Here is a 9,826-nt window from a genome sequence, read left to right as displayed (position 1 = left end):
AATCCAATTAAAAATTGTGAGGACACAAATAGACATTTATCGAAAGAAGACATCCAAATGGCCAAGAGACACATGGAAAGATGCTCAACATCACTCATCATGAGGGAAATATGTATTGAAACCACAATGAGATATCATCTCACAGCAATCACAATGGCTAAAACTTTCAACAAAGGGAAGAACGGATGTTGGCGAGGATGCACAATTTGGGGAACCTCCCCTTACACTGTTGGTGGGAATGCAAACTGGTGCAGCCTCTCTGGAAAACAGTATGGGAATTCCTCAAAAAGTTAAAGAGAGAACTACCCTATGATCCAGCAATTGCACTACAAAGTGTTTACCCAAAGGTACAAAAATACTGATTTGAGAGGACACATGCACCTTGATGTTTATAGCAGCATTGTCAGCAATAACCAAATTATGGAAAAAGTCCATATGTCCATGGACTGATGAATAGGTAAAGAAGAGATGATACACACACACACTGGAATATTACTCAGCCATCAAAAAGAATATCTTGCCATTTGCAACATCATGGATGGGCTACAGTGTATTATGCTAAACAAAATATATCAGTCAGAGAAAGAATAATACTATATGATTTCACTCATATGTGGAATTTAAGAAACAAAACAGATGAACATAGGGGAAGTAAGAGGAAAATAGGAGAGGGAGGCAAACCATAAGAGACCTAACATAGAGAACAAATTGATAGTTGTTGGAGGGAAGATGGGTGGGTTGGAGGATGAGCTAAATCAGTGATGGGTTAAGGAGGGCACTAGTAGTGATGAGCAATGGGTGTTGTACGTAAGTGATGAATCACTAAATTCTACACCTAAATATAATACTGCAGTGCATATTTACCAACTGGAATTTAAACAAAAGCTCAAAAAAAGGGAAAAAAAAGAAGCATATTGGTATATCTGTATTCACAACTCATTGAAAAGAAAAGAAAAAAAAGAAGAAAAGAAAAGAAAACAAAAGAAAAGAAACAGAAAGAAAAGAAAAGAAAAGAAAAGAAAAGGAAAAGAAAAGAAAACACAGACAACAATCCAGAACAAACTGAAGGTTACCAGAAGGATGGTGGGTGAAGGGATGGGTTAAATAGGTGACAGAGATTTAGGAGTACATTTGTTGTGATGAGCACTGGATGTTGTATTTAAGTTTTGAATCATTAAGCTGTACATCTGAAACTAATATATACAGTTTTTACTAAGGGGAATTTAAATAAAAACTTTAAAAAGGCAATGGAAAATGTTAATATTTTGCTGTGAGTCATTTAGAATGGAAGGTGTGCTTATAGTTGATTGTTTTCTTCTCCAGGTCAATTTTCTGAATTTTACACCAGGCTTACATTGTTAATGTAATTATTTTGCAATCAGCGAAAAAGAAAAAAAAAGAGGGGAAAAAGGGAAACAAAATATCTTCAAGAAGTCTGAGAATGACTAATCAGTAAAAAATACCTAGAGATTGGTTCAGCACATTTCTCTGGTCCTATCTCAAATCCTCTTAAATGACAGGAAAGGTAGGTTTCTGTACATAAAGAATAACTCCAGAAGGACAAGGGGAAAGAAAAGGCAAATACTTGAAAGGTGTAAGGCAGATGAGGCAGTGGCACCAGGGCAGGAGTGGGGAGCCTGGAGTTTTGAAATGGAGAGGGGGCGTTTAGACGTTGTGGGAGGGTGTTTGGGGCCAGGCTCCTGACTTTGGAAAGGGGTGTGCAGGCTGACAAGGAGAGCTTCCTAGATCCAAGGCAGTGGTAGGCTTTGAGACTTGGAAGATGTGGGCGGAGTTTGGCAGGAAGGGGAGGATTCTTTCCAGGCAGGAAGCTGTGCTCCAGAAAGAGGGAAGAGACTGTGGCTGACGCAGCGATTAGTGAGAGCCAGATGTGGCCGAGGAGGCACAGCAGATTAGGAGGGCTGGGGACACCGCCGCCATGCTCTTTGTTTGCCCGGCCACCCTCCCAGACATGCCGTCCCCCCTCCCCCGCCCCGTCTATGCATTCTTCCCTCCTAGCTCTTATAAGCACAGAGCTAGTCGCCTGCTGATCCTCCTTGGCCACAGGCTCACAGCAGCAAGGTGCCCGATTTGGGCGTGTAACGCCCACCATCCCCTGCCTTGGGGAGTCTGTACCTCTTGGTCTGGGAATTGTTGGACGCTGGGGGGAGAAAGAGGGGTGCTCCCTATTTCTTTTACCCTAGCCTCAGATCCCTTGCTCTAGTATAGGCTGAAAGAGCTGGGCAGGAAGTTTACTGCAGGCATGCAGCCAAGATGTTTTGATTTCCATCTTTCCTGTATAGTTTTCAAGTAAAATTTAGGCGCGGGTGACGGGGTGCAGTAATTAAAAGAAAAAGCTCATCTTGTCCTGCATTGAATATATTTTTTTCTTAATTTCCTTTCTTGGCCCTCCTTGCTACTGTGCTCCTTGCAGGTATGAAGACCCCATTTGGAAAGGCGGTTGCAGGGCAGCCGTCTAGGACAGGCACAAAACATACCAGTGTGTCTGTTACCATGATGAAGAGAAAAGCTGCCCACAAGAAACGTAGGAGCAGGCCCACCTCCCAGCATCAGAGGAGCATCGTGGGCTGCAGAAGTCGGCAAGGATGGAAAGATGGAGATGAATCTCTAACACAGTGGAAAGGAACCATTCTGGATCAGGTACCTGTAAATCCCTCTTTATATCTTTTTCAAATATGATTGATTTGACTGTGTTTATGGATTGGAACTTCACAGAGATAAAAGAGTGTCCTTACTTGAAGTCTTCTGTAATACAGTTGTATCGTCTAGAATCAGTGATACACACTTAGCAGAAATTATGATTGGCAAAGCAGTAGAACATATTTTTAAGATAGAGGAAGGTTCCAAAAATGAATTGAGGGGGATGGTCTTAGCTCAGGCACCTGTCATGAACACATGGTTTTATATTACTTATGAGAAAGATCCTGTATTATATATGTACCAGCTCTTAGATGATTATAAAGATGGTGACCTACGCATCCTTCGAGATTCCAATGATTCTCCTCCTGCAGAGAGAGAACAAGGAGAAGTTGTGGACAGTCTAGCAGGCAAATGTAGAATATGCCAAAGATGATGGCTCCAAGAGAACTGGCATGATCATTCAACAAGTAGAAACAAAACCCTCTGTGTACTTCATCAAATTTGATGATGATTTCCATATCTATGTCTATGATTTGCTAAAAACATGTTAAGGATCATCTTGAAATTTGCCAAAATGTGAGACTTTGTAAAATCTGTACACACAAAAGGTCTTGATTGGTTTCTAATTTTTAAGAACAGTCTTCTCCCTTTTTGCATGCTTTTGCCAAAAAAAAAAATGAAACTTTCACCCTCTCAGACATTTTTGGAAGAAATCTTTTGTCCTTCTTTCCCAACTTTTAATTGGTTCTTCCCCACAGGAGAATGATTGATTTGTTTAACTAGTGAATAAGGTCTGACATCCAGTGGCCCTTATTTTTATATTGTGTAGTGGTAATGGTTTCTTTTATGGTGTCTTAGCAGGACTGTGGAACACATAGATTAGAATCAGTGTTCAGTGATCAATAGGCTTAATGATGTTTTAGGTGCTGGCATTGGTAAATAGAAATATAATAGACATTTGTTAGGTTTTGTTTTGTTTTGTTTTCAACTCTATACTGTTTCTTGGTTGATCCTATGAAACCTATGTGCAGAAAAGTGTGAGCCCTACTGCAGCAGAAAAATAGGTAATGGAATGGGTCATATATGTTCCATTATTAAAGGCATTAGTGAAGGTTAAACTAAGTGTAGAAAAAGCAAGTTTGAAAAATAGGCAATGTTTTGGAGAAAAGCACCTGAGCAAAGCCAGTGCTTTCTCATTGGGTTTCTGATAAAAGCTCCATTAGCAGTAACAGACAGGCCTTGGACTTTTACGACTTTGGGGCTGGGACTCATAGCAGTACAGTTAACCACTTGGGAAATATCTTTAAAATTAATTTAAGTTCACAAGCCATGGAGTCCAGACTACCAACACAGGCAGACTGGCATCCTGCTGGGGTGAAACCAAAAAGATATTCTCTTGTCTTTGATGTTTTCTCTGTCTGCTTTTCTTCCTTTTGATGGCACTAAGTCTCTTCTCAGATATTTGACTGACAACAGCAATGTGGATCTGTATTACCTATTGTAATAATTCCTGGGGACATAAATTTGCTTGGGATATCTTTTATAATAGCTGGGGATTAGTTTGCTTTCTAATTTTTTGGATGTGAGGCTGATACTGTAATAATCTTGTATCCTACTGATACTGTGGACTCTTAAAAACTGTGTGACATGCAGCTGTGGGGTTAGATTAATTCAGCTCCTGAGGTCATGAAGGAACTACATCCAATCAAGAGGAAGACAGTCCAAGCTGCAGCTGCTGAAGGAACCCCATTATCTGTACAGACATCTTTATGAGATCTGTATGGCTGAAATGAGAAAACAAGAAATTGGGAAAGACAGAATTTTGGACTTTAATTCCTTTGGACCTTAAGATAGAAATTTAATTTGGAGCATTTATTTTTCCCTAGAAGTTTAATTGTTGGCATGGGTTTCACACAGTTCAAATTAAGGCATTTTTATTATGTTGTTAAAATTGTATTATTTGGAGTATTTTAGTGCTATTTTTGAGACTCATTATGTAATCTTTGTAAGCTATAGCAAATGATGTGTCTGGATATAATTGTAAATTGTGGATAAAATAGGGAGTGAACTTTCAGGCTGGAATGTAAGGTAACTTTGGAGTTAATTACTGTTCTATTCTGAATCCTTTCAGCTTTCTACGGGCAAAAGCAAAACCATTCACCAGTCTTACACAGATGGGAGCAGGATATTCCTAAGATACTATTGTCTCCCCCAAAGGGGGCAGTCAAGCCCTGTTTGTTAACCATAGTCTTGGGTATAAACCACAGTGGCTTAAGAGAACAAAAACATGCACGGGTATGATGGGATTTATTCTCTGCCTCCGTTTGTGGTTCTGACTCAAGAAAAAAGAAAGAAAAAGATTTGCATTTCTCAAAAATACTTGGAAGAAAAATTCTACCCATGTCCACTTGCTATACTCATTCAGTTTTCCATATAAGAAGATGAATAACTTAATGAAATTGGGAAAAAAAAGGTTATAGATAAGTAGCCTAGGCCCCGTTTGGCTCTTGAGTTTATTTCTCATTGCAAGGTATGAGAAAGACTGCAGTCCTTTATTACATGGCTGGGTAGACATCCGCTCTGTAGACCATTCTATACCTTTGGGGTGGGAGATCCCATTGTCTTTAAACTTGGGGTAGAAATTCATGTTAAGCTCAGGTCCAATCCATGTACTCCAGTCCAAATCTACCATCAAATAAAGCTGGTATTTATTTTTTATTACTTTAAAATTTTTAATATATAAGTTGTTTTGGGGGGAAAAACCCACATACTTCTGGTAAATTCAAACAGTAAAAAAAGGTATACAGTAAAAAGTCGCCTTTCTTCCTTCTCACCCCTGGCCTCAGTCTCCCAGTCCCAATTTCCAAAAGTAACCACTGTTACCAGTTAGTATGTGTCCTTCCAGAAATAATAAAAATATTCACAAGCATAATTTCTATGTGTATCAGTTTTTGACACAAATAGTGGCATACTAAAAGTGCTGTTCTGAAATTTGTACTCTCGCTTCATATATTAAAACTAATATTTTAATCCCTCATTTATTCCTGTGTATATATTTTAGTTGGTTCAGAATCTGGAAGGGAAGGAGGCATGATTAATTCAAATCTTCAAATCCCATCCTAGTTTACTGAAAACTTGCATGTCCCTGAAAACCCACTATTTCTGCCAGGCAAATTTTTCTGAATAATAGAATGTGAAATCAATGTGAATGTGATATATTTTGTGGGAAGAAATCCTTAAGAGAGGCTAGTATATTTTTATTGAGGGAAGATAAAGGTAGGATCAACTATAAATTAAAATTACAGTAAAATTTACAGTAATATAATCAATAATCCTAAAATAAAATAGGATGAACAATCTTTTTTTTTGTTTCAACTTCCACTCGTATTTACTGCCATATGCAGATTTTTTTTTATTTTTTATATATATGAAATTTATTGACAAATTGGTTTCCACACAACACCCAGTGCTCATCCCAAAAGGTGCCCCCCTCAATACCCATCACCCACCCTCCCCTCCCTCCCACCCCCCATCAACCCTCAGTTTGTTCTCAGTTTTTAACAGTCTCTTATGCTTTGGCTCTCTCCCACTCTAACCTCTTTTTTTTTTTTCCTTCCCCTCCCCCATGGGTTCCTGTTTAGTTTCTCAGGATCCACATAAGAGTGAAACCATGTGGTATCTGTCTTTCTCTGTATGGCTTATTTCACTTAGCATTACACTCTCCAGTTCCATCCACGTTGCTACAAAAGGCCATATTTCATTTTTTCTCATTGCCACATAGTACTCCATTGTGTATATATACCACAATTTCTTTATCCATTCATCAGTTGATGGACATTTAGGCTCTTTCCATAATTTGGCTATTGTTGAGAGTGCTGCTATAAACATTGGGGTACAAGTGCCCCTATGCATCAGTACTCCTGTATCCCTTGGATAAATTCCTAGCAGTGCTATTGCTGGGTCATAGGGTAGGTCTATTTTTAATTTTCTGAGGAACCTCCACACTGCTTTCCAGAGCGGCTGCACCAATTTGCATTCCCACCAACAGTGCAAGAGGGTTCCCGTCTCTCCACATCCTCTCCAGCATCTATAGTCTCCTGATTTGTTCATTTTGGCCACTCTGACTGGCGTGAGGTGATACCTGAGTGTGGATTTGATTTGTATTTCCCTGATAAGGAGCGACGCTGAACATCTTTTCATGTGCCTGTTGGCCATCTGGATGTCTTCTTTAGAGAAGTGTCTATTCATGTTTTCTGCCCATTTCTTCACTGGATTATTTGTTTGTTCGGGGTGTGGAGTTTGGTGAGATCTTTATAGATTTTGGATACTAGCCCTTTGTCCGATATGTCATTTGAAATATCTTTTCCCATTCCGTTGGTTGCCTTTTAGTTTTGTTGGTTGTTTCCTTTGCTGTGCAGAAGCTTTTTATCTTCATAAGGTCCCAGTAATTCACTTTTGCTTTTAATTCCCTTGCCTTTGGGGATGTGTCGAGTAAGAGATTGCTACGGCTGAGGTCAGAGAGGTCTTTTCCTGCTTTCTCCTCTAAGGTTTTGATGGTTTCCTGTCTCACATTTAGGTCCTTTCTCCATTTTGAGTTTATTTTTGTAAATGGTGTGAGAAAGTGGTCTAGTTTCAACCTTCTGCATGTTGCTGTCCAGTTCTCCCAGCACCATTTGTTAAAGAGGCTGTCTTTTTTCCATTGGATGTTCTTTCCTGCTTTGTCAAAGATGAGTTGGCCGTACGTTTGTGGGTCTAGTTCTGGGGTTTCTATTCTATTCCATTGGTCTGTGTGTCTGTTTTTGTGCCAATACCATGCTGTCTTGATGATGACAGCTTTGTAGTAGAGGTTAAAGTCTGGGATTGTGATGCCTCCTGCTTTGGTCTTCTTCTTCAAAATTCCTTTGGCTATTCGGGGCCTTTTGTGGTTCCATATGAATTTTAGGATTGCTTGTTCTAATTTTGAGAAGAATGCTGGTGCAATTTTGATTGGGATTGCATTGAATGTGTAGATAGCTTTGGGTAGTATTGACATTTTGACAATATTTATTTTTCCAATCCATGAGCAGGGAATGTCTTTCCATTTCTTTAAATCTTCTTCAATTACCTTCATAAGCTTTCTATAGTTTTCAGCATACAGATCCTTTACATCTTTGGTTAGATTTATTCCTAGGTATTTTATGCTTCTTGGTGCAATTGTGAATGGCATCATTTTCTTTATTTGTCTTTCTGTGGCTTCATTGTTAGTGTATAAGAATGCAACTGATTTCTGGACATTGATTTTGTATCCTGCAACTTTGCTGAATTCATGTATCAGTTCTAGCAGACTTTTGGTGGAGTCTATCGGATTTTCCATGTATAATATCATGTCATCTGCAAAAAGCGAAAGCTTGACTTCATCTTTGCCAATTTTGATGCCTTTGATTTCCTTTTGTTGTCTGATTGCTGATGCTAGAACTTCCAGCACTATGTTAAACAACAGCGGTGAGAGTGGGCATCCCTGTCGTGTTCCTGATCTCAGGGAGAAAGCTCTCAGTTTTTCCCCGTTGAGGATGATGTTAGCTGTGGGCTTTTCATAAATGGCTTTTATGATCTTTAAGTATGTTCCTTCTATCCCGACTTTCTCAAGGGTTTTTATTAAGAAAGGGTGCTGGATTTTGTCAAAGGCCTTTTCTGCATCGATTGACAGGATCATATGGTTCTTCTCTTTTTTTTTGTTAATGTGATGTATCACGTTGATTGATTTGCGAATGTTGAACCAGCCCTGCATCCCAGGAATGAATCCCACTTGATCATGGTGAATAATTCTTTTTATATGCTGTTGAATTCGATTTGCTAGTATCTTATTGAGAATTTTTGCATCCATATTCATCAGGGATATTGGCCTGTAGTTCTCTTTTTTTACTGGGTCTCTGTCTGGTTTAGGAATCAAAGTAATACTGGCTTCATAGAATGAGTCTGGAAGTTTTCCTTCCCTTTCTATTTCTTGGAATAGCTTGAGAAGGATAGGTATTATCTCTGCTTTAAATGTCTGGTAGAACTCCCCTGGGAAGCCATCTGGTCCTGGACTCTTATTTGTTGGGAGATTTTTGATAACCGATTCAATTTCTTCGCTGGTTATGGGTCTGTTCAAGCTTTCTATTTCCTCCTGATTGAGTTTTGGAAGAGTGTGGGTGTTCAGGAATGTGTCCATTTCTTCCAGGTTGTCCAATTTGTTGGCATATAATTTTTCATAGTATTCCCTGATAATTGTTTGTATCTCTGAGGGATTGGTTGTAATAATTCCATTTTCATTCATGATTTTATCTATTTGGGTCATCTCCCTTTTCTTTTTGAGAAGCCTGGCTAGAGGTTTGTCAATTTTGTTTATTTTTTCAAAAAACCAACTCTTGGTTTCGTTGATCTGCTCTACAGTTTTTTTAGATTCTATATTGTTTATTTCTGCTCTGATCTTTATTATTTCTCTTCTTCTGCTGGGTTTAGGCTGCCTTTGCTGTTCTGCTTCCATTTCCTTTAGGTGTGCTGTTAGATTTTGTATTTGGGATTTTTCTTGTTTCTTGAGATAGGCCTGGATTGCAATGTATTTTCCTCTCAGGACTGCCTTCGCTGCGTCCCAAAGCGTTTGGATTGTTGTATATTCATTTTCGTTTGTTTCCATATATTTTTTTATTTCTTCTCTAATTGCCTGGTTGACCCACTCATTCGTTAGTAGGGTGTTCTTTAACCTCCATGCTTTTGGAGGTGTTCCAGACTTTTTCCTGTGGTTGATTTCAAGCTTCATAGCATTGTGGTCTGAAAGTATGCATGGTATAATTTCAATTCTTGTAAACTTATGAAGGGCTGTTTTGTGACCCAGTATATGATCTATCTTGGAGAATGTCCCATGTGCACTCGAGAAGAAAGTATATTCTGTTGCTTTGGGATGCAGAGTTCTAAATATATCTGTCAAGTCCATCTGATGCAATGTCTCATTCAGGGCCCTTGTTTCTTTATTGACCGTGTGTCTAGATGATCTATCCATTTCTGTAAGTGGGGTGTTAAAGTCCCCAGCAATTACCACATTCTTATCAATAAGGTTGCTTCTGTTTATGAGTAATTGTTTTATATATTTGGGGGCTCCGGTATTCGGCGCATAGACATTTATAATTGTTAGCTCTTCCTGATGGATAGA

The 9,826-nt window shown here is 39.0% G+C and overlaps 1 protein-coding gene across 1 annotated transcript; it reads left to right on the top strand.

The window, feature by feature from the left end:
- The first annotated feature begins 2,323 nt into the window (after window positions 1–2,323).
- On the top strand, window positions 2,324–5,349 carry LOC115507318 (spindlin-3-like). The gene is given in 3 exon segments (XM_030305613.1): window positions 2,324–2,685; window positions 2,687–3,069; window positions 3,071–5,349. Coding segments are annotated over 3 exon segments (774 nt in total). The 5' UTR covers window positions 2,324–2,433; the 3' UTR covers window positions 3,210–5,349.
- Window positions 5,350–9,826: the final 4,477 nt, after the last annotated feature.

Source organism: Lynx canadensis, chromosome X, assembly GCF_007474595.2.
Source record: "Lynx canadensis isolate LIC74 chromosome X, mLynCan4.pri.v2, whole genome shotgun sequence".
In the NCBI taxonomy this organism is placed as follows: domain Eukaryota; kingdom Metazoa; phylum Chordata; class Mammalia; order Carnivora; family Felidae; genus Lynx; species Lynx canadensis.
The sequence above is the reverse complement of the archived record's forward strand: the minus strand, read 5'-3'. Positions and strand labels throughout refer to the sequence as shown.